The 24153-nt window shown below is 35.1% G+C and overlaps 7 protein-coding genes across 9 annotated transcripts; 3 read left to right on the top strand and 4 right to left on the bottom strand.

Annotated features, from left to right (window-relative positions):
- Window positions 1-290: 290 nt before the first annotated feature.
- Window positions 291-1561, bottom strand: LOC114076560. Its single transcript, XM_027915885.1, has 2 exons — window positions 1103-1561; window positions 291-687 (listed from the first exon to the last, which is right to left on the bottom strand). Exons 1-2 carry the CDS (start codon window positions 1410-1412, stop codon window positions 344-346), a joined length of 654 nt encoding a protein of 217 aa, XP_027771686.1. The 5' UTR covers window positions 1413-1561; the 3' UTR covers window positions 291-343.
- Window positions 1562-1752: 191 nt separating this feature from the next.
- On the bottom strand, window positions 1753-3660 carry LOC107012074 (classical arabinogalactan protein 4-like). Its single transcript, XM_015211800.2, has 4 exons — window positions 3277-3660; window positions 2725-2751; window positions 2539-2607; window positions 1753-2101 (listed from the first exon to the last, which is right to left on the bottom strand). The coding sequence occupies exons 1-4, from the start codon at window positions 3602-3604 to the stop codon at window positions 1899-1901; spliced, it is 627 nt and encodes a 208-aa protein (XP_015067286.1). The 5' UTR covers window positions 3605-3660; the 3' UTR covers window positions 1753-1898.
- A 1814-nt stretch (window positions 3661-5474) lies between these two features.
- On the top strand, window positions 5475-6922 carry LOC107013761 (non-specific lipid-transfer protein-like protein At2g13820). The gene is made up of 3 exons (XM_015213639.2): window positions 5475-6032; window positions 6409-6468; window positions 6668-6922. Exons 1-3 carry the CDS (start codon window positions 5699-5701, stop codon window positions 6787-6789), a joined length of 516 nt encoding a protein of 171 aa, XP_015069125.1. The 5' UTR covers window positions 5475-5698; the 3' UTR covers window positions 6790-6922.
- Window positions 6923-8052: 1130 nt separating this feature from the next.
- LOC107015076 lies at window positions 8053-8772 on the top strand. The gene has a single exon (XM_015215241.2). It carries the CDS (start codon window positions 8179-8181, stop codon window positions 8605-8607), a length of 429 nt encoding a protein of 142 aa, XP_015070727.1. The 5' UTR covers window positions 8053-8178; the 3' UTR covers window positions 8608-8772.
- Window positions 8773-8922: 150 nt separating this feature from the next.
- Window positions 8923-9642, top strand: LOC107015075 (ferredoxin C 1, chloroplastic). Its single transcript, XM_015215240.2, has one exon. It carries the CDS (start codon window positions 9038-9040, stop codon window positions 9488-9490), a length of 453 nt encoding a protein of 150 aa, XP_015070726.1. The 5' UTR covers window positions 8923-9037; the 3' UTR covers window positions 9491-9642.
- Window positions 9575-11989, bottom strand: LOC107015074. Of its 2 annotated transcripts, XR_003577484.1 has the most exons (2): window positions 10062-11989; window positions 9575-9691 (listed from the first exon to the last, which is right to left on the bottom strand). XR_003577484.1 is itself a non-coding variant. In XM_015215239.2 (1 exon), the coding sequence occupies exon 1, from the start codon at window positions 11397-11399 to the stop codon at window positions 10320-10322; it is 1080 nt and encodes a 359-aa protein (XP_015070725.1). In that variant the 5' UTR covers window positions 11400-11989; the 3' UTR covers window positions 9760-10319. The 2 variants fall into 2 exon arrangements, 1 of the variants encoding a protein (XP_015070725.1); XM_015215239.2 differs by lacking the exon at window positions 9575-9691 and having other exon boundaries at window positions 9760-11989.
- A 366-nt stretch (window positions 11990-12355) lies between these two features.
- Window positions 12356-23410, bottom strand: LOC107014957. 2 transcript variants are annotated; one of them, XM_015215091.2, is made up of 10 exons: window positions 23231-23410; window positions 20933-23125; window positions 19088-19220; window positions 18922-19010; window positions 16746-16984; window positions 15825-15911; window positions 15183-15282; window positions 14228-14420; window positions 13735-14106; window positions 12356-13658 (listed from the first exon to the last, which is right to left on the bottom strand). In XM_015215091.2, the coding sequence occupies exons 2-10, from the start codon at window positions 23006-23008 to the stop codon at window positions 13621-13623; spliced, it is 3327 nt and encodes a 1108-aa protein (XP_015070577.1). In that variant the 5' UTR covers window positions 23009-23125; window positions 23231-23410; the 3' UTR covers window positions 12356-13620. The 2 variants fall into 2 exon arrangements, with proteins under 2 accessions (XP_015070577.1, XP_015070579.1); XM_015215093.2 differs by having other exon boundaries at window positions 12356-13628; window positions 23231-23409.
- Window positions 23411-24153: the final 743 nt, after the last annotated feature.

Here is a 24153-nt window from a genome sequence, read left to right as displayed (position 1 = left end):
GTTTTCATTTTAACAATGATGACAAAACTTCTAGTTTATTAGATGGTTTGCGACATTCAATTAGTGAATGGAAGCTTCTCCAGAATTCTTGGTTATTACAGCCGCTGTAATTCCAAAGGTGGATGGTTTGTCATGAGTTGTCATTAGTTGACATTCAATTAATCCTCTCTTTTCTTATTGAAAACTACTAATTGAAATGATAATGATCTTTTTTTACTTTTCCCTATTACTATCAGTAATTTGAACGTAGTGTACAAATGAACTACTAAGTTTATCAAGCACAATGAATGAAGCAAATTCAAAATTAAGAGTTCCATTATTTGGAAAACATGCAATCATCATATCAGTTCATAAGCAATACATAAAATGTTGTCACTAAGAGCAAAAGATGAAATTTAGCATACAACAAATTTTTTTTGCTATCTCCACCTAATGATGTTAAATATCCAGCCATAGGATTTTTAAATTCTGGAAAAAGCGAATAAAATGTAACATTATCATGTCTAGCTGAATTAAGAACTGGAATATCATCCATGTTTGGTGGCAATGGCAACATTAAGTCCTTTGGTACTGATGGTAGTGGTAATGGTGGTGGCTCATTTGGTGATTTTGGATGCCAAAAATTTGGTATTGGTCTACTTGGTGGTGGCCTCATTTCTTGTACTGGACTAACCTTTGCTTTAGGTTCTGCAAGAAAAAGTAAATATAAAGGAATTAGCACCAAAATTAGATATCTTTTTGTATAATAATGTTTCGTCAAAACTCATTTAACATAGTTTGATTGGACGTGGAATTTAACAAAGAATAAGAAATACTTTTTTGAAACTTATGTTATTAAACATGTCATAACATTTATACGACTATTAAGACTTTTGAAAGTTGATGTTTAAGCACAACTTTCAAAAGTAGGTAGGAATAAGGGAGGTTCAATCGAATCTCCTTTGCTGAGAAATTGTACTTTGCAAATAGAGAAAAAAGTGTGATATTATATATGAATTCTTTTTTTTTGCATACAATTTTTTTGACATGTTTAAAGTTATAAGTTTTAGAAATGGGAGTAATTAATAAGCATAGAACTCAAAGAAGAATTGTTATCAATTACCTTGACAATGTGTCAATGGAGGTATTGAAATGAAGCAATTAGAAAAAGGTATGACAAGTGAGTTAGTTATAAGAGGACTTGAAGAGCCTAATATTGCACACAAGCAATAATATCCTGCTTGGATCAATTGATTAAGTGCATTGCAACAAGAATCAAATGAAGCTTGATTTTTGTCTGGATCGACGCATTTCTCTAAGTTTATCCCCTCAAATGAACATTGTGGCAAATGACATGTTGCTATTGGGAACAATGTAAAAGTAAAAAGAAGAAGAATAGATGCAAAAACCCAAGTGAGTTTATGAATGTACATTGTTATCAACAAGTTTTCAATTATGATAATGAATTTGTAAGAAAGTTTAGTGTATATTTATGCTTTCTAGTCATGAGTGTTTTTGCATGCTTATAACCTACTCATACCATACATTTGGTGCTTTAAGCACTTTCTAGCTAGTCATGCTACAAATATGGACTAGTTGAAGTCAAACTCATTCACCAAGTGTTACAATTGGATATTAGACATGAAATTTCAGACACTGTATGGTTGAAGTCTGTTTCAAAGTGAGTAGACATGCAAAATATCATAAACAATTGGGTACAAATTTAAAATAATAGGGTACCCCATGAAATTTTTACATAAAAAGAACCCAAATTTTTAAAAAATCAAAGAGTCCCTAGTAATAATACAACAAGAAATACATTAAAAAGAATGCATGATTCTGTATAACATCAAAGAATAGTTGTATAACAAAATAGTACAAATCTCACACAAATTTACTAACTTTAGTACTGTCTAACTTCAAACTAATACAACAATTGCACCAAATGCAGCAATGAAGGCCAATGGTGAAAGACCATAGCCAACAGAAGGGGCAGCTGATGGAGTATTTGGGTTTTGGCGGCGGCCAGAATTCGTCGCGGATGGAGATGGTGGAGTTACAGTAGGAATTACATCAGCTTGTGGTGCCAAAGTTGGTGACATTGGGTTGAAAGGTGTTGTACCTGGTGCAAATTAAATTTCATTATCAAGTTAATCTTTTGATTCATATGCTTTAACCTATGTTGCTTGGATCCTCTCAGAATGTTGTCATCCTTCAAATAACTTTTGAAGGATCTAATACATACATTCATGAAGAATCCGAGCAACACAACTTTTAATCTATATAGCTCAAACTCTTCAAAAATGCTGCACAACATTTTGGATCCTTCAAAATTAGTGCATTTTTAAATAGTTTGAGCAACATAACTTTTATTTGGTTAACGGATTCAGTCGAGGGACACGAGTTTATTTAGTCGTTTTATTGATAAAGAAATTGACCTTTCAAACAAACATGGAACATATACTTATATATTCGTCCATAGGTCAAGTCGGATATGAAATTATTTGAATAATTATATAGGAAGCTTATGGACTACAAAATGATACTATTAAGTAATACCTTTAGGACTAGGAGAAGGACTAGGAGCTGGTGTTGGTGAAGCACTTGGAGCCTCTGTTCCAACAGGACCTACATTGACAAAGTATAAATTTCACATTTTCATGACAATTTTAGATTATAAAATCTTGAAATATGGACATTATTTTTTAAAAAAATGAGTATGATGATATAGGTGCTGATATATACCTGGAGCTGCTGCAGGTGCAGAGGAGGCTGCAACAAAGAGAACCAAAAAGGGTGTTAGTTACCAATAAGAATGAAAAAAATATGTTGATATATATATACTAGTCGTCTTAAATTTCTTATTTGTGATAAGAGGAATGAAGGTCGGGGCCTTGGGTTAACGGTAAAAGTTGCTTATGTGTGATTGGGAGGTCATAGGTTCAAGTCGTGAGAATAGTCTCTTGCTTTGATTGCATATATATGACCTAATATAGTCCGACCCTATTCTGAACCTTGCACATAGCGGGGGCTTAATGCAATGGACTACCTCTTTGATAAGAGAAATGAAGGATATAGCTTTGGCCCAATAGTAAAACGTTGCAACTATGTGACCAGGAGGTCACAAGTTCAAATTGTGGCAACAACTTATTGTAGATATGTAAGCTTATATTCGATGTGTGTGGTAATCAAGCTAATAACTTATGCGTTCATTGGAACCCAAGCTTGAACACGCAATGCTCAAATCCTGGATCCATCTCGACCTATGTTACTACTACTACCATAAGATTGTTTTACCTTGGCATTGGAGGGGAACGCGAGCCATGTTACAAGCTCGAGGAAGAGACAGGGTTGTATTAGGATTAATAGGAATCTGAAAGGGAATGCCACCAGTTGCAATAACACAGAGACAAGCAGAGCCATTGCCCATCATTGTTCTCAGTGCATTGCAGCATCCAGGAGATGGTGCAGCCGTTCCGTTGCCGTTGGACAAGAAATTCAAGCAAGGAGTAAAACTTGTGAGCATTGTTGCTGTACATGGAGATGTCACAATTTGGGCATTAATAGGCAAAATTGCTAAAACAATAATGCAAGAAAGGAAAGAAATAGAGTAATGAAAAGCCATAGTAACTAATAGGAAGTTGTTTTTTTGTGTAGTTATTTTTATGATATGATTGTAATTTGAATGGTTTAATTGGTGGGGAGAAGTAAAGAGGGAATATATAGAGGGAAATGTAGGTGAATGAAGTTCAACTACTTTAACAAACTTCTCTTTTGGTCTAATTTTTTCAATAGTTTTGCTGGCTTTGCTTGCCGTGGCCTAATTGTTGTTCATTAACTCCGTTCGAATTCATCTGAATTCCATATTTTTTATACGAAATATAGAAGAGAAAATCTGTAAGTTTTAATAAACATAATATATTGAACTTGTAATTTGTAAGTGGATATCTAGTTCAGTAATGACAATTTAAAAGGATATATTTTTATTCGTACATGTGTTGATACTAAATTTATATATTTTACTATTGTTAAGTGATAAATGAAATGAAAATATGTGTTAACTAACACATATAACTCAAGATATGACATTGTCAATACTTTGAGAATTTTGATTCAACTGCCTTAGTATTGGAATAGTCAACATAAACCAAAAAAAGTTTACTTTGCAATTTTTTCAATTTTTCGTTTCTCAGTTCAATATATGTTTGAATAACTAACCTAAATTTATTTTGAAAAGTTTTGCTTTAAATAAAATGTTTTTTAGCAAAAGCAATCTTATTTTTTAAATTCGTGAAAACTAAGTATGAATTAGATTTTCCTAGACAGTAAAGTTATTTTTCTTAAACCAAACAATGTTTAGATAATGTTGAACTTGAATTCTACTTCTTTTTTTTTCCTCATTCACATTATGCATTTTTTTTTTCTTTCAAACTTTTTTATTTTTTTTACCAATAAACAATTGTGGGGTCAGTTAGTTTGCATGAGTTGGCCACCTGTATAACTAATTATTATCCAACTCCACCTAATCCCTCTGTAAATTAATGTCAAAAAGGATAATTAACATGTTATGCGAAACTACTTATTATAGGTTATCAAATCAATATTATTTAGTTATGGTGCTCCATTTTTTTTTTAGAAAAAAAAAGAAACATTGTCTTACTTATATCAGATTCTTAAAATATATATATATATATATATTCTATCTAGAGGAGTTGATTCATACTGCCACCATCCACAGTTTAACGAACATATACAACTTGCCCGATATTTGCATCAAGTTTCTACATGATAAAAAGCTTTTGTGGTGCAGTGAAAATGGTGAAATTATCTTTCATGGACAATGGAATCAACAACTTATCATCTATCATCCTAAAACGAAAAAATTTGTTACAGTAGCTGATATGCCTACAGATTTTAAGAACGCCATGGCGTTAACATGTTTGGATAGCTTATATTTTCCAGGACTCAATGTCAAGGAGGAAGTAACAGTTCCAAGACTCTGAGATGGAGCCAGGATTTGAAGTTTATGAGTTCTGAATTCTCTAATACACGACCTCAAGTACTAAACTGAGTTTTAGATTTAACTTTTATACATATTTAGTGATTTTATCTAAATGTTTTCTAGCAAATAAGTGTAATTGCCTTTTGGAAAAGTTTTGAGATAATAGTGAAAAAATAGAAAAATTAACAAATTGTGGGGTTTGTTAGATTACATGAGTTGGCCATATGCATAACTAACCATTATCTACTCTACCTAATTCTTTTGTAAACTATGATAAAAAAGAATTAAAGTTGTATATACTAACTTTTTTTTTTTAATTATTAGTATAAGTTAACATGCTATGCCAAGCTACATATAGGTTGCCAAATCACTATAAAGTTATGTTGGTTCAAACCTTTTCATGTTGTCACACCTATGTTAGATTCGGTATGTATTGAGTGACATTTTTAAAGAGATCAAAATAGATTTGTTAGAGTAAATATTTTTTATATTATTAGTACATATAACACTAAAACTAATGACAAAAATCCAAAATGCCAACCTGTGACACCTATTTTTTCCCTTGTTAGTCACCAATAATTAGAGTATCTTATTTTGACTCTTACTTCACAATCTCCTAATATAAATCAAACAAGCTATCTTCATCTTCTAGCAACATTGTGTGATCAACTTTACTTCTAAAAAAGAAATATTTCTTAGCAACAAACGCCAATTCAAATGGCGAATCATCAAAGGATCAACTCGAGAGGTCTTGTTTTAGTCGTGTTGGCAATGATCTGGTCCGGAGTTGCTGCTCAATTGAGCAGTGACTGCACGAACGTGTTGGTCAGCATGTCACGTTGCTTGAATTACATCACGGGGAACTCTTCATCATCTCCGTCCTCAGGGTGCTGCACGCAGCTAGGCACGGTGGTTAAGAACAATCCAGAGTGTTTGTGCCAAGTCCTTAATGGTGGTGGCTCAAACATGGGACTCAACATTAACCAGACTCAAGCTTTGGCTCTTCCTAATGCTTGCAAAGTTCAAACTCCATCAATTAGCAAATGCAATGGTAAGAAATACCATCCAATCTAAAATACTCCTCTCTGTTTCATTTTTGTTCGTCTTAGTTTGACTGTACACAAAATTTAAGAATGCAAGTAGACGTTTTCACATAGATATTTGATCGAAATTTGAAAGTCCTTGGAGTTATGTTTGAATATACACATTCACATATTCAATATCCAAAATTAACGACATTTGGATCTTGTGGTCTTAAGCATGCTATTTATTAACATCAAGGTTAAAATAAGAACAATGGAACTAAAAACTTGCTAAACATAGAAACGAGACATTCTTTTTGAAACAGACGGAGAAAAAGTACGACCATAGAAATTTTACGTTACTTGTGAATTTGATTGTTCACTAAAATTACTTACCTATAACAGCTGGATCCCCAACTAGCTCTCCTGCTGGAACACCAAGTTCTCCAAATACAGAAGGTTCAGGTACATTATAATACTTCCAAACTTGATCGAATTTGAGTTTTATGTTGCTCGGACTCTTAAAAAATATTGTCGAGTCATCAAAAAGTAGTGCATTTGTTTAAGATCCGACCTTGGTAGGACAACATTTTTAAAGAGTCTGAACAACATAGTATCAACTCGAAATGCTTATAAACTTATATTTCATATCGCGTGATGACAGGAAGTGGATCTATCCCATCGTCACGAGATGGTTCGAATGATGCAAGTTTAACCAAGATGATTGATCTTCCTTTCTTCTTAATTCTCTTCATTAGTTCTTATGCTTCAGCATTCATGGCATGAGTGGTTATTGTATTTTTTGTCTTCTTCAGTTCCCCTGCAAAATGTGTCTTTGAATGTATTAGTTGGTTACAAGTTGCTAATATAAACAGAAATTGATTTGAAAAAATCATAAAAAGATTCACGATTGTTCCAATTTATATGATACACTTTCCTTGAGTAGGTTTAAAAGATAACGACCTCATTTCGTTTCAAATAGAGTCGTAAAATTTGGGGTCAAACAGAGTCGGTCACTCATATTTTAAAAAAATTCATGGACTAATACATACAAAATAATTGAGAAAATTAGTTTTGTGAAATTGAAACTCCAAAAAAGGCAACACTGACCCTCTAGAAGTAATGAATATCACTCTCTAGATCGTTTCGAATGAAAGCATAAAAATTGAGGACAAATAGAGCTGGTCAATCATATCCCGAAAAATTCATGGTTTAATAAATAGAAGCTAAGATAATCTTGAATTTCTTTGTCATAACCCCGTAACTCCAATAAAGCAGTGTAGACCCTATAGAGGCTATGAGTATTGTTAACTAGATTGTTTCGAATTGACTTATAAAAAAAGTCATATTAATTAGTAAAATTCATGGACTAATATGCATAAAACTCTTTGATAATCGTTTACTAGGTTGTTTCGACAATAACAACACATTGAATATTTATGTGGCTACAAATTTCTTTCAATTAATAATAAATTAAAGTTTAAGTTAAATTATTTGTTTTTCTAAAAGGGAATAATAAAGATACAAGTCCTGCCATTCATTCACTAAAATGATTCCATTTTATCAAGATTTAGATTCGTGTCACTTTATTCCCATCATGTCGTTTCCATCTAGTGTGGTAAGATGATTACAAATTTTTTATCTTTAATTAGAAGTATTTTATTCGAATGGTTGAAATAAAATAACAATATTTATCCTCAGTAAATCTATTCGAGAAAGAATTATGTGGTAAAACCCCTTAGTAGATCTACTCGGAAAGAATCTAGATTAATCATGCCAATATGCTTTTGAATATCGAATGGTTCTCATGTGGTCATTTTTAGCATATCACCTCATTTCAATCTATGCGACATCATTTGTTCAAACACTATGTTCAAAAAAAAAGGAAAAATACTATTAAAATTTGTGATTTGAATTGAAACGGAAAAATATTTCGTAGATTTTACTCACTTGAGAAACTACTCGAGGAGAATCTGAGTTAGCTTTAAATATCGAATGATTTAACAAATGAAAAAAAATATTCTCACGTTATCATTTGTAACCTACAAAAGTAGTGCATGGGTCCATCGTTTTTTGTCCACGCAACAAAACGTTACCATTAATTAGCTCCAAGGTATTGATACCAATTACTCCTTTTTTCTTCTTGTACTCAATCTTGCCTCCACAGTCGTAGTTATGGCACCAAACAGCATAAAAAAACTCAGGAAACTGCCTCATGTGTTCAGTAAAGTCCTTGAATTACCGATCCCGTCGGACGCGGATGTCGAGGTGGAAGAAAACCCCGATTTCTTCCGTTTCATGGCGAAAATGGAGCAGCATGGTGAAAATATTCGTAATGTAAGGGCACAAACAGTGGAGATTCATCCGGGGATTACGAAGATAGTAGTAGTGAGAAATGGTGGTGGTGGTGGTGAAGCGATGTTGGACCAACTGAATGTGGACACGTGGAGATTTAGGTTACCCACGTCCACAAAGCCGGAGCGGGCTACGGCTGTGTTTGCGGACGGGGAGCTAATCGTGACGGTGCCAAAAGGTGTGAACGGTCGTGGAGGGAAGGATGTTTTGGTACGCCGCGGGAATATCAAGCTTGTTCTTGTACAATAAGATTATCAGCTACAGCTCTCGATATATTGACATTATTTTCTTTTTAGTTTAGGGACGAAATGATATATTTCTATATTTGAAAATAATTATGTTTAAACTTGTATTTCATCCTCATTGATGACAAATAATAATTATATGCATGTTTGAATTGAATCACATGTTTATTATATAAATGTCTTTTTTTACTTATTAGTGGTGTATTAAGTAGGATTAATTGGTTAGTTAACCATAAGTTGCAAACTATTTTGTCAAACATATATGAGCAAAGATAATTTCCTAAAGGCAATAAGTAGAGCAATACTATAGCCCAAATTGGTAAAAGGCCAACAAAGCACACAGCCCAAATTTCCACCAAAAGAACCTTATCTTCTCATCAACACATCTTATCCACACCAACAAAACCTTGACTCTTACATTTTCCTCACTCACAATGGCAACAATTCAATTAACAACCTCTCCATCTTTCACTCTCATTCCATCAAGAAAACAAGCCAATCTTGCTGCTATTAAGCTAAACAATCCTTGGTCAGTCAGGAGAAGAGAAAACCGACGAGTATCGAGTGTAGTTCGAGCTTATAAAGTAATAGTAGAACATGAAGGTAAAACTACAGAGCTGGAAGTTGAACCTGATGAGACAATCTTGTCAAAGGCACTTGACGTTGGCATGTCCGTACCATACGACTGCAAGCTAGGAGTGTGCATGACTTGTCCAGCAAAGCTTCTAAGTGGGAATGTGGATCAAAGTGAAGGTATGCTAAGTGATGATGTTGTGGAGAGAGGTTATGCATTACTATGTGCAGCTTATCCCAGATCAGATTGCCATATTAGAGTTATACCTGAAGAAGAGCTTTTGTCTCTGCAACTCGCAACTGCCGATGATTGAACATGAAGACCATGACCCTATTTTTGTTATTCCATTTTTGACTGATGTAAAACTGATACAAAATGTTCTACTTTTTGAAGAATTCAATGCAAAAGTATGTGTGGTGTATTGCTATAAATTGTTTTGCTCATAAGCTAGTATTTTCTTTTGGACACCCAATTCTTCAGCAAAGTATGAGCACACAGCAGCTTAGCTTGATTCCTATATTCAGGAGCATGAAATCAAACACAAATGTACTAATTCATCTCAGCATATGGCATTTGAACAAATAAATGGATCAACAAAATTTTGTTGATCCTATATGGATAAAGGGTGTGCTAAGGTCTCAGACTGTCTGTTTAGAAATCGCCAAATATTTTGGACGTTTTATCATACTAATTACAAATAAAGCTATCATGTAAACCAGATTTCTACATTAACAGCAATGTTTTCTCACGAAAAGAATGCAAAATGCAGAAAATAAAAGAATTACTCCCAAGTTTGTAACTACTATTGAAACTTCTCCAACAATTTAACAATGAATTTAGGGAAATGTTCTGCAATCTTGCAAAAAGGGTAATGCACTTCTAACCTTGTTCCAGTTACTACTCTGTTTGCAAGCTTGTCAGGATTGATAAAACTTGTCACTTTTAATTGCATCTTCATTTGTCAAAATACTAGTACCGGACTATTGAGTCTTGCATGATTCCACTCCTTGTCAGTGTGCCGATTAAGCAACTTTCTATAGCAAAAGACCTGATTCACTTTCCTGAATCAAGTTTCACCGAAAGCCATGAGGATGATACTTACAACATTCTTGCCTTGATGAATAGTAATATAGGATGGCCACCTAAGCTGTTGGGCGTTGGAAGCCATGTTTCTTGGTTTTCCTCTGCTTAATCTTTACCTTCACATTGATGCCATTGTTAATAATGGACTGAAGAACAATCTCAAGTTTCCCCTCCAATTTTTCCCTCGTCCTTGGCGTATAAATTACATTATGAATATCATCAGCCAAAGCTCTTTGAGCCAGAACTTCCCCAACAGCAGCACAAGTAGCTCTATTCTTGGTCGATCCCAAGTCAAATTTCATGTCCTTGGAAATAGAATGTGCCACAGCAACGACCTTGCTAGTAGCTCTATGGATGATGCTAGCACTGACCGAACCTTTCGAGACAAAAATATCCAAACAAAACGGCTCATGATAAGGGGCAGTAAGCTGATTAAAAGTTGGAACTCTTGACCTCTTTAGCTCAAAATCCTGAAGGTTATTCGTATCATGTCTGTCCACTGAAAAGTCAGAGTCACACAGCAGTTTGTCCTTCTTGCTTTGCTTCTTCTCATGTATACCCTTTAGGCTTTTCTCGACCCCAGAAGCTGAAACGTTACTTGATTTCTCCTTCTCTTTGGGACAGTCATCTGCATTATTCTTGTTCTTATTCCTTCTATGGAAATCGAACTTATATTCTTCATATTCCTTGGAATCTTTATCAAGCTTGTAAAACAAGTTACCGCGTATCCTCAAATCCTCAATATCGTCAAAATCAGGATCTTCATCATTATAATTAGCCACCGCATCATCAATATCTTCCTCTGGACTAAATGAAGAATTTTTCTTCGAAGCAACATTTGTATTTCCTCTCCACACTTCAGCTAAGCCAGAGGACACACTCCAAGTCTCATTATCCACTAGTTCAATCCTGCAATCTTTCGAAGAATATTTCTCATCCCTATACAATGGCGAAAGATGAAAAACCCCACCACCAAAATCTGCAGCAACAGGACGTGGTTTACTATCCTCCGCGAAAAAATCATTTGCTTGATTAGCTCTTGTGGGTCTTGAGGAATATGAACATATTCTTAAGTTACACTGAGAATTGAGTATACAAGACAAGTTAATTAGTTGTCTTGTCAAGAACACGAACGACATCGAAGAATTCAATCAGTAACAAAGCTCTACATCAAGGGTGAACTTAGTATTAACTTGAGCTCGTTGTAGGAACCCATAAAAACTAAATCTTGAATACACCTATGCAGTCCACACAGCATAAAAGGGTTAAAAATGAAAATGACTGATGATGAAAGTCAATGTCCTGGCTTAAAACTTCTTTGAGACAATTTAGCAAACAGTTGATAGGCAATGATTACTATGGCCTGGATTGAGTTTCTTACATATTTGAACACAACATACTTGTGGGGTTCAACAAATACTCAATTGCATAGATTATCAACATCTTAAGCAAATATAAAGTAAATAATTTGGGCTAAAAAAAGAGAAAGATAGCTAAGTCTTTAGCTCTTGATGTGGGAGGTTATACAAAGTCCTATTTTGAGTGAAAGTATATGTATCTACAATTATAAATTGACCCTCAAACTTTTGCTACAACTCAATTTGGTACTCATCATTGCTTTTATTTTTTATTTTTAAAAAAATCACGCTAATGAAAAACTATTTTTTGAGACTTGTGATCTAAGAGGTAAATTGATTAATGTCGCAATAATTACTCAATCTAGTACAAGGAAATCCTTGATCCACACATTTAATTATCGTGCTTGATTGAAAAGCCAGTAACAATAAGCTATCGTGTATTAAATAGTGGTGCCTTAAAGTGTGAGTTTCATTGAGTGGCGAATCAAATCAAATAACATAAGCATGACTGTAAAATAATGTAATTAGGTGTAAAATAAGAGGAGAGAAGTCTTGAAGCAATGATAAAACGAACGGTCCGTATTAGATCACAAGGACATATGGATCACAAAGTGAAAACAGTCTCTTTTAAGTTGTCTCGAAATTGTTTCCCATAGATCAAGTTAAAAGAGGATATAATGTGAAGAACAAAGACAATGTAAAATGAAAACAAAAGAGATTTTATATGAACGAGAATGTTTATGGCAATGCCAACAAATAATATTTATATAAAAGATTTCAACATCCACACCCTAAAGCAATTTTAGTATGAATACTTTATACACTAGTTTTTTCTGCTTCATATCATATCAGAAAAAGGCCTTCAAACAGAGAAACAAAAATTGAACCAGATGTGGATGAAACTATCCTTTCAAATGATGAATTTCAAAGATCTCAAGGACCTTGAAAACTGAATGTTGGATCATCTAATGTACATTCAGAATATCATTTACCGATAAAGTCGGCAGAGTTCTCCAAAATTTTCACCCAAGCATCTTCAGACTAACTATAGTAAAGTAATAATCTGTCTAGACGGCAACACAAGAAACATGTTCCAACAAAACAATTGAATTCATTTCTCGTCACGCCATCACATACATCGTCATTGTGTTGCTCAATGCACCTACTCAAAAGCCACCATAGCCAGCCAACTTGATTTCAACTTCCACTTGGATCACATGGAAACAAGTATATAATTTAGACCAATTTGTCCAATACCCTTGCTGAGTAATTTTTACTACCCGGCTACAAACAGCCTCTTGCACAATTGAGACAAAGCTCTCAAGGAAGCATCAAGAATCAGTTCAACAGAACCAACCCAAACAGCTCCAAACAACATAACTAGTATGATTAGAACACTAACAAAAGCATATTTCTCAATCTTTTCATCACCACCAAGTTGTGCAGAAGCATCAGCAGAACAAGAAACAGTGACAAAAGTCTATAACATTTACTTCAATAGTTTTGCCTAACCAGGATCAGAAAATTGGACAATCCTCTCAAAAAGAGAAACTTTTGGCTTCAGAAACTGTTATCGAAAGGATTTAGATCCAGAAGAGCCCAGTTGATGATTTGCATCATTCTCTAAAGCAGTAAATGGCGAGAAGTTTCATTTGATGAATGAATTGCAGCTTTTTGAAAAGACACTTCTGCACTAATTCTGACTGCAAAGGAATCCATATTGCCCTCATTCATAAATTGCATCACTAGTGCATTTAGAATCGGAAGCTTGTTTTGGAGCCACATGTAGCTCATTACCACATCATATATGCTTTGGTTAATTACACTGAGTAAGACTGTAAAGGCCTTACCAAATCCACAGGGGGTCAAGGTATATGTCTATTGCTGCTGACTTCTTTTCAAGCACTTTGGACAGCAGGGTCTAGAAAACAGCTATCTACAGAAACCACCCAAAATCTTTCCGGTGTTATTAGTGGACAGAACGATCAGAAGCATCTTCAATCTATTTTACTGCCGACATGTTCCAGGAAGAAACTTCAGCTATGAATCAAGATCAGGGTGTTATATAAGACAAATGCATTTTCTTTCTAAACTTTTACATTGATAGGCTCTATACCAGAGTTGACAATGTTTCCAGGACCTAGTGCTGCATCTTCAGTATCAGGCCTGCCATCACTTGTGCCATATGGAGGAGAAGAGAGCATCCACTTTGTGGCTGATTCAGCAAAATTCTTCTCCACCTCCTTACTGGAAACTTGGGTGTCTGACTTGCAACAACCACCTTCTGCTCTAACCACACTGCTATCACTTAACTGAATGGCAGAAACTGGAGAGTCAGAATCCATTGGACCTAACCTGTCATCAGGTTTTTCGATGATGTTCACACATACGCCATCATGCAGATGTCCGCCACGCCTGAGAGATGATTCCTGATCCGTTTTTTCAACCAAAACAGGCGATGGAGGATGACTTTGCTGTAACACACAAGCTGCAGAAAATGTAGTACAAGTCTAAGTCACAAATACCGAGAGAAAATATTTTCTTAGCTAAAAGAGCAAAATGTTACAGAAAAACAAAGAGGACACATGAATATATAATTATCTTATTACCCTCTTGCACATCTTTCTTCAGTATCTTCTTTTGTAACATGTTTGTACCAGGAAACACCAACATACTGATGGATTTCATTTCTTGCTTGTTTGATTCCTCAAGTTCATCGAATCCGAAAACCTTGGCCCAAGTATGCAGATGCTCAGATATAGCAGGAATGATTAACTTCTCAACTTTTAAAGTAGAGAGGACCTGGATGGAAGATGTAAAAACATTGGTCTCATAATTAACAGCATATACAGGACATAGTCAATGCAGGTGATGAACATGCTGTAGCATTTTCTAAACAAATTTTGCACAGATGCACAGGACAATTAGAACAGGCATGGCACTCACATAACCTTTGTGGCATTCATAAAAAATAAACCTTATGAGGTTGGACAACATTAAACCTCATAGTGGGAAATGAAAACAAGATGACAACAACCTAAGCTATATCATTGGAATTTCTTGTTTCACAACGATATTACTGTTACTCAAGTTGAGAATACAACTGTTTCTTAATATATGTGCTTTCGGCTAAAAACTTAAAAGATCTTCCAATAATTCTAAATACAAGTGAATGTAATTGAGACAGCTTTTGTCCTACAACATTTTACACTTCTCTAAAGCCACATTTTTGACATACTTCTTGCAGGCAATGTTCCAAAATATAGGTAGGCTTTGATAAATTTTGTGCTACTTTTAGTAAGGATGAATCAATTGTCAATATGTTAGTTCGGAAGAGTGAAATTGCCAGCCCTGAAAAGAATTTGGATACTTCCCTCTCTGATAAATTCATTCATATGAATTACCAAAACAATTTACTATAGGAGTAGCATGCACATAAAGGAACATGGGAAACGTCAGCAGTCGGTCTGATATGCTACCCTTAAGAAAAAATTACATGCATACAAATTGCAGAAAGAATTAGAATAATAAAGAAAGTATAGTTAGCAATAGTCATTTGCTTACTGTCTCAATAGCATCAAAAAGTCTACGACACATCCCTTGCTGCCTATATATATTCCTGGTCCCAATGAATGGCATTTCTGCAAGTTGAGTTCCACGGATCCTAACAGACAACCAGTTAAAACACTATTTACTGATTGGTAAGGCATGAATAAACACAGCACAAGCACAGATGACGCATAAGAAAAAGGGAAAGCAAGTTTTAACAATTAAGTAAAACTGGGAAACTGATGACTAGAAGAGTTCCCTACATTTCTACATGAATACCAAGGTCGGGAATAAAAATTAAACCAAAAGAAACTCGTTAAAACAGCTAGGAGTTTTACTTGTACAAAAACATGCAATCATCATTCTAGATAGCACTCATAAGGTTACGACACGAAAAAGGAATTTCCTTCAGCCAATAATCTAGAGCCAATAGCTACACCTAAAAAGAAAAGATGAGACAGATACAGTCCAACTTCGATAAAGGAATGCTTCGTTGGATAAGACAGGTCAGTTAATCAGTGCATGTGCTAAAAAAACAATGAAATTTTATCAAAGATCATAATCATGTCAACACACCATAATATCTTGTGCCCAACCTCTTCAGATCTGAAAAACAAACTCGCATAGTAACATATTAACAATTTGAGAAATCCATACCTTATAGATGCAGCAGATATTATGTCATCACCTCTTTCCAGAATTGCAGTATAGAAGCCACGGAAATTCAGCCGACTTAAATTTGAGCTTCAGAGGAAAGAGAACAATTTCAGATAACCACTCAGTAATGAAAACCAAATTCAGTTGAAGGAAAGAATCAAAAGACAGTGAGAAGGAAAAGATATATCATTTCTTTTTAAAACATTATTTTAGGAGGATCACTGTGTTTCAAGGAAGTGTACATGGGCAAGATGACGAATGAATATAATGCACTGTTTCCTCCATGAAGTTGAGGAGAAATAGAAAGGATGAGGAAAATATTAAAGAACAGAAAAGTAATCCTAAAATGCCATAATTCTCTTATTTATTCCTCTGAACATCTTATGATCACACTGGGTACGTTGTTGTTTATTCCTCTGAGCCTCAACCTAGATCAAATGAAGGTCAATTATTAACAGCGCAGGCCTCTCTTCTCAATCAAAATGCTCTGCACTGCTTCGTCCTAGCAGTCGGCCATACAAACTTAGACGTGAAAATGAAAGATGAATGATGTGTCTAGTAAGGATGGAACTCATTGTCTTGAAGCATCAAGAGAAAAAGGTACAATTGCAAATTTCTAAAAAGAATGATAGTCTATCTGAAAACATAAACCAAAATTCTATGCTTTGACTTTTCAAAAACATATATATACATACACACACACACACACACATATATATATATACAAATAGCTTTCATGGACCCAATGTAGAAATTGCACTCACAACAAAAAAAAGTATGAAAGATTATATGCGAAAACCAAAATGGCCAAATCAAATCAGACCGCCAGCTCTCCTTCTCAGGTTAAACAAATAATGGGCATCCATAAATTTTATATTAGGCAAGTTTAAAACACTAGACAGAACTACAAAAACTGCATACCCAGTGTTGTAGAGAACGTTGTGAATAATATTTATCCCACTTCCCCTGTCGACAATGGGTACGAAACATTCATCCATAACAGCCAGTGCAACAGCTAGCTTAGAATTGCACTCCACCCGTTGAGGAAAGGGGTAACGAGAAGTATCTGAGTCCAAATCTGTTCGTTGAATCAGGGACCATGAGAATCCTGCTTCAAGTTCATGTTTGACACCAAGAATATTCTGTAGATGGTCATAAAGCTGCATAACAAGAGAAGACCAATAAGAAAAGACATTAAAATACAAATCCCATGGGAGATCCCAACTCTGATATGAGGCAGACAATGAAAAGCAAATAAAAGGGACAAGCAAAGAAAGAGAAGCACATATATAGAAAACAGTCTTTCACCATAATTGCATGGGTAAAAAAAGAATATGACAAAGTTGCATAGATTTAATCTTAAACTGTAAATCCTTCTATCAGGATTTGATTATACTTTTTTCGATTCAACAGTCAGTTGACTTGTTTTGGAAAAAATCAAACAGATATATTTGATTTTCTGAAAATAAAATACAGATGGTTTAGACACTACATGTTGTAACTATTAGAATGATGATGAATATATTCAGAATCCTAAGACAGATATCATTTATTTTTAAAAGATGGCCTTTTGAGGGAAGTATCAGATGTAATATAGCATTAGAAATTTGGGGAACACAAACTATCAAGAAAAATTCACACTTCTCGGATCACTATGAGGAAACAACAACAACAACTACTACTACGGCTACTTTAAAAAAAAAAACACCTCAATCCCAAACAAGTTAGGGTCGGCTATATGAATACTCATTTCTTCATTTAAGCTCATATCATATCATCATCATAACAAATAAAATAAAACTGAAAAATACTAATCGGCTATACATAAAATACTAATACTAATAATAATATAAAAGTTCTATCCAAGTCTATAATGTATCCTCAACTAGTAGTTATCACCGATATGAATCTTTTTCTTCTATTGTGCCCTATCTCTAGCTAGGTCTACCCAATCTCCTTTTAACGCCTTTGCATACCATAGTTTCACACCTATGGACCGGTGTATCTATAGGGCAACGCAGAACATGTAAGAACCATCTCAAGCAACCATCCTCAATGCGTACAATTGCAGGATGTTTTAGAAACCAGCAAGAAATCTAAGTACAAGAAGTCAAGAGGAGGGTAGACTTAAACTCCTTGCGCTCATATTCAATTGATAAGTTGCAAATGGCTCCATTTTATACATTTCTACTTTTGCAGCAACAGGTCGAATTATGTCAATCACCTAAAAGTCGAGACTCCACAAAAAAAGCATCTTACCTTTACTTCCTTTTGTTTCTCTTGAATTTCTTGCTAAACTCTTAGGGGTCGTTTGGTAGAGTGTATAAGTAAAAATAATGCATGCATTAATTATATGTATTAGTAATTCCTTGTTTGGTGCATTTTTTCTAGCACCTTGCATTAGTTATACACTCTATTGTGTATTACTAATACCATTGATTTCTAGGTATTAGTAATGCAAAGGATTTAATGCATGCATTAGTATGATAAAAGACTCAATTACCCCTCAAAAGTACTTTTACATATTTCCACCATAATTGTGAAGGACACTTTTGTAAATAAATATTTTTATACAATACATACTATTTTTAATACACCAAACCAAACAATGCATAAAAAATAAAATAATTAAGTATAATTAATACATGCATTACTAATACTTGCATTACTAATACACTCTATTGAGTATTATTTTATACAACCTACCAAACGACCCCTTAATTTCTAAATTTGATTAAAGTGCACTAATCACTGGAGAAACAGAAAGATGCCCAAGAAGATGAAACATGCTACACATTCAAGCAGGCATTCAAGGAGGAGTAGAGAAAATTTGGCCATTTAAAGCAAATCCTCTGACAAGTACAAGAAAATGTTTCTTCTATCATCTCTTTTCAAGAGTTTTGTACCTGTGAATGATAGTGAAAATAGTGCATAGGAGCTTATGCTGAGTCCTCTGGGATAAAAAGTGGAACATACTTTAAAAGTAGAGTTAATTCTCAAATAATTTCCACTAATTGATACCTCTGCTTCATTATCTTAATATGTTATACTTATACACCATAAAGAAAAAGAACTCACAACCAGAATAAGAGACTACCTCCTGGCATTTCTGCCCACAAAATGTACCAGATGGATTATTGGAAATAGCAGGTAAAGCATTCATCTCCAAACTGCATGATTTATGATCTGCAAAGAGAAATCTAAGAATCCAGCTCGAATGTAGACAAGTAAATGTACAAAAACTCCCAGAGAATACACTTTACATTTTTTCTCACAGAGGCTGCAAGAAAGAAATTCGTGGACTACTGTCTCACTATCCTCAGCAGGGTTTCTACTAGCAGCCCCACAAAATTTGCAAGTGCAACTTGGACAATGCCAAAGGCCAGAAGGAAGTATCTGCACCAAGCGGAAGTGGAAATATGTAAATGCCTTGCTGCTTAATGAAAATTCTGTTATAGGCTCAAATTGGAAAGCATGATAATAAAGAGTAAGAGGAAAAACTCATCTGTCATCAGATTCACAAACATGATATAAGTAAATTACTTTAAGCATGTTGAATTCTTTGATATGTCTGGATAGAGAAGGAACTTCCCTAAGAAATTATCATCCTAATAATTATTTTTGGCAAGTAAATAAAATCCTAAAAATAATGTTCATTAACATGGTAATTGTAATGGACTTTTGTCTTCCATATTGTGGTTGACACATGAAAAATTTTAAACAGTTCATTAGATTGAGGGAAGGGAATACGGTTAATCTATAGAACAGTTCAATAGTCAATTTAACTGAAGAGTTTTGGTCAGAAGATGTCAGCTGACAGAGTTCACACCGCAGATCATGGATCAGGAATTTCCTAGAGTTATTTTTATCAATGATAGTCTTCTGTGACTTGGGTCCTTTTTTTTTTCTTTTTTCTTCTTTTGTTTTTTAAGTTTACAAGGTAAAGAAGATGATATAGCTCGATGGACAAGGATGATGCTATAGAATCCCTAAGAAGACATCGTCACGGTCTCAAGCTAAGGAGTTGCAAGCCAAGATTATTGTGCTTCAGTGGGAAAGCAAGATGTTGCTTATCATGGAAGAAGAGCCCAAGAAGTAGTACAAGAATTGTGGAGAAGAATCGGCTAATTGCTACACATTTTATGGCCCCTTTCTATAGTCTCTCTCAAGGTTTATTGATCAACTATAAATGGACAGTATAACAGATAACATACCCAGTACTATCCCACAAATGGACAATGAAGACAATATCATGCTAAGATGGATAGTGCAGACCTACTCCAGAGAAATCTAGAAAAGCAAAGGAATGAATTCACCTGATGACTTGCATCAGAACTAAGAAATTCTTTTTTCTATAATAATTGGGGTGTCTAAGCCAACTTGTGCGCACCTCTGCTAATTCCATGATACACTTGTCACCTCCCACCCACTACAAGTACCAGGTAACTCTGTTCACCAAGACAAGGAAGATGGAGAAAAATCACCTAATTTTTTGTCTCTCCTGGGAGGCTGAGACCTCATAGACCATAGTTCTCAACCCATTTCATTGACCACTAGGCCATACCCTTGGATATTCAAAACTAAAGTTCTTACCAATTTTTGTTATTTTTAGCCTAGGACAGAGATAATAAACGGAAATTAAAAAAGAACCCCTTTCCACCTCTGATTTCTTTTCTTCTTCTGCTTTGCCTCATTGATCAAATTCAAAAGTTCTTCTATTACAAAGTTCCAAGTTATGTATGGGGATAAGTCAATTCACATGCTTAAAATTTCATTTGGTAAATATCAGTACAAAAGTTACAATAATTCACGTAACACAAAGGAAAGATGAAGTGTGTGGAGAACTATGACAGACGGGTCTAAGATTTTTAGTTTATGAGTCCTGCACCACAATGTTTGTAGCTAACTGGGTTCTAGATAGATTATCTACACATATTAAATGAATTTTTATACAAACACAGGTCATGGGGGTGTCACTGGTCCAACACTACTGGTTGAACCCGAAACAATAACAGTGGCTCCAGCCCTGATAAATTGATAATACAGAGCAACAATGATACATACGAAATGCAGTGAGGTAAAGGGAGCATATTCTGATTGATACATACTTGTATTCCTAGACAGCTCTGATGAAAAGTTGATGGGCAACCATCACAACAGATAAGGTCACCACCATCACCACAAATACCACAAACATCATCTTCACCATCATCACCGTCAATGTCTATATTGTAGAAATTCTGGCGATCAGACTCTTTCTGTTGATTCCATGCGTCAACCAAGCACTCTAGTAAGGAAGCTCCAGACTCTAAAACAATGTTTTGAAATGGTTGATGCCGTTTACTTCCTGCATGGAGCTCAAATCTTGAAACTGGAAGGATTTTACTACAGCAACCACAGTGGACACCATCTTGTGTGATCCAACCTTCTAATTTTACTGTTGTCTTTCTACGGTTCACATATTGAATCTTCTGTCTCAACTTTAATATTCCGGAGTCAATCAACCAGGACAACAAGGTTCTTTTTCCAGTATATGGAACATATCCATCACTATCTGAATTCTCCCCCTGGTCAGAATGACGGGCCAGCAATGTACATCGTCCAATTAATTTACTTCTTCTTCCGTGTATTGAATTAGAAGCAACTCCAACAGATGCTTTTCCAGCCATATCCTGCATAAGTCTCCTTACCTTCAATGAGGCATCACTTGAATTATCCCCACTCTCCTGGTCTGATGCATGTAATTTTCCTTGCAGCAACTTATCTGTCTTCATTATATAGTTATTGAACTTCTTCTCACGCTGATCACTGCATATGCCCAACACAGACTCATTCACAAAAGTCTGTTTAGGATCTTGTCTCTGGTCATCGTCTTTTCTTTTCTTTTTCATTTCTTTCTCAATTTTTTTCCTTGTTTGCCTGGTAAGTTTATTAATTAAATCATCTGATATTGGAGCAAATGAACAAGAGCTGCCATCAGGTTTGCTTTTACCTGAATCTACCTCAGATCGTTTTTGAAATGCTTCATAGGCCTTAATTATTGACCAATAGGCTGTTCCACTAGGATTAATGTACACTGCATCCAGATATTCTCTGTTCTTTCTTGGTCTATAATCAATGGTCCATCCAGCTTCAATGAGCATTCCTCTTATTCGTTCTCGCAACTTCTGCTTCTCGGTGCTCCCACCTCGATTCACTTTCCCATCTTTTCTTTTAGCAGGGGTAACATCTTCAGACGCCAAGGGCCTGCTTTCTTCCTTCAGCACACACATTGCTGAGCTAGCAGGCTGCAAACTAGGAGGTGCCAACTTTAGTGACGTATCAGTCTCATCTTTTTCAGAGGCCACTAAATGGGTGCTTTTACCCGACAAAGGTTTTTGCGGTTTCAGCTCATTTCCCTCTGTTTGAAATAACAAAGGTTGCTTTTCAGGTTGTTTAGGACCCCAGTAAAAGGATGGACGGACTTGAAAATTCCTCTTGACAACATCTGCCGACGAAGAACCTTTTCTACCTTCAATTTCCACAGGATCATATTCCTTGGGCCTGAAGTCGATCTTCTTCTTCTTATTCACCATAACCTTCAATACCCCATTTTTCCCTTGCAATCTGATTGATTCATGAGAGGCTTCTCTTGGCAATGACATGGGCATATGCACTCCATCGTCTAATAAACCACACCTTCTCTTAAATCCACCGCCATCTCCCTTTGACCTACTACCGGAAAAACTACTTGAAATATCCATATATGAAAGCTTCCTCTTCTCAACCATTACACTCGTAGACTCAGTACCAAACTCTCTCGAACCCCCTCTTCTTTCAACCATGTTAAATCTATCATCACCATACACATTCGATTGCATTTTCGTATCACATTCTTCATGCTTGTTGAAATTGGACAAATTCATATTTCTACCAAATTCACCATCTCTAACACCACTTCTTCCATAAAAAACAGAACCATTACTAAAAACTTGACCATTTTTTCGCTGAATTGACTCTGATATCTCCTCACTCGACTCATACTCATTCATTACCAACTTAGGCCTGTTCTTCACCTTCTGTGAAGCCCCTGAAGAACTGATCCCTCCTATCCCCAACCTATCATCTTTCCTTTTAATAATTAAACAGCCAGATGAGCTTTTTTTCTTCAGTACACCACCCCCTGATCTCACACTATCCTCCATTTTCTTATGTTGATACAAAATGCAATCTCAAAATCTCACGCAAAGTAACATTAAAAAATTACCAAATTTTTTTTAAAACTCCAAATTCTACCTTCAGTTATTCAACATTTAACAGATCTGAAACATTAAACAACAAAAATCCCAACTTTAGATACAAAACATCAGAAAATTTCCGGTTCGGTGATAAAATTCAGAAGTGAGTGAAAAATCGATGATCATTACCTGGCCGGAAAGCTTAGAGATTAGCCAATTTCACCGGAAAGCGATGCTACTGGCCGGAAAATTTGGTTTGTTTAATCGGTGAAGTTGTATATATGAACAGACACCTGCTGTATTTTCAGTACAGAACAAAACTACAAGGACAAGGTAAAAAGAATAGAAAAACAAACCTTATTGCAAATTTTTAGCATTTAATGATCCAATTACACCTAAATTGTATTTACAATTGTGACTTGTCACTTTTCTTTTGTTTCAGGCCCCGTGTTCGATATCTGTTTTAGCCCAACTAATTTTAATTTGCACAAAATTCTCTCAATAAGTAACTTTTCCTTTTGTTTTTAATCCTAGTGTTCGATATCTGTTTTGGCCCAACTAGTTTCAGTTCATCCAGAAAATTTTTTAAGTAATTTGCCAAAAATGCTCTCGAGAAGTAAATTTTTCTTTTGTTTTCCGCTCAGGTGCTCGGTTCTTTTCTGGCCCAACTAGTTTCAGTTTGCGCTAAAAGCTTTGTAAGCTTCCTGACAAAAACGACTCTCGAGATATAAATTTTTCTTTTGTTTCTTACTTCGGTGTTCATACCTGTTTCCACCCAACTAGTTTCAGTTCGCGCGAAAAAAAATTTCAAGCTATCTACCTAAAACGACTCTTGAGAAGTAACTTTTTCTTTTGTTTCCCACTCAGGTGTTCGGTATATGTTTTTGTCCAACAAGTTTCAGTTCGCGCTAAAAACTTTCCAAGCTTCCTGTAAAAATTGACTCTCGAGAAGCAACTTTTTCTTTTGTTTCCTATTCTGGTGTTCGGTATCTGTTTTGGCCCAACTAGTTTCAAATTACGATAAAGCTTCTCGCCAAAAACGACTCTCGAGAAGTAACTTTTTCCTTTTTTCCGTCCAAAAACTACCATAATTCTTGTCAGTTACGATCTAT

This window comes from Solanum pennellii, chromosome 3 (assembly GCF_001406875.1).
Source record: "Solanum pennellii chromosome 3, SPENNV200".
Lineage (NCBI taxonomy): Eukaryota > Viridiplantae > Streptophyta > Magnoliopsida > Solanales > Solanaceae > Solanum > Solanum pennellii.
This window is presented reverse-complemented; position numbering and strand designations above follow the sequence as displayed.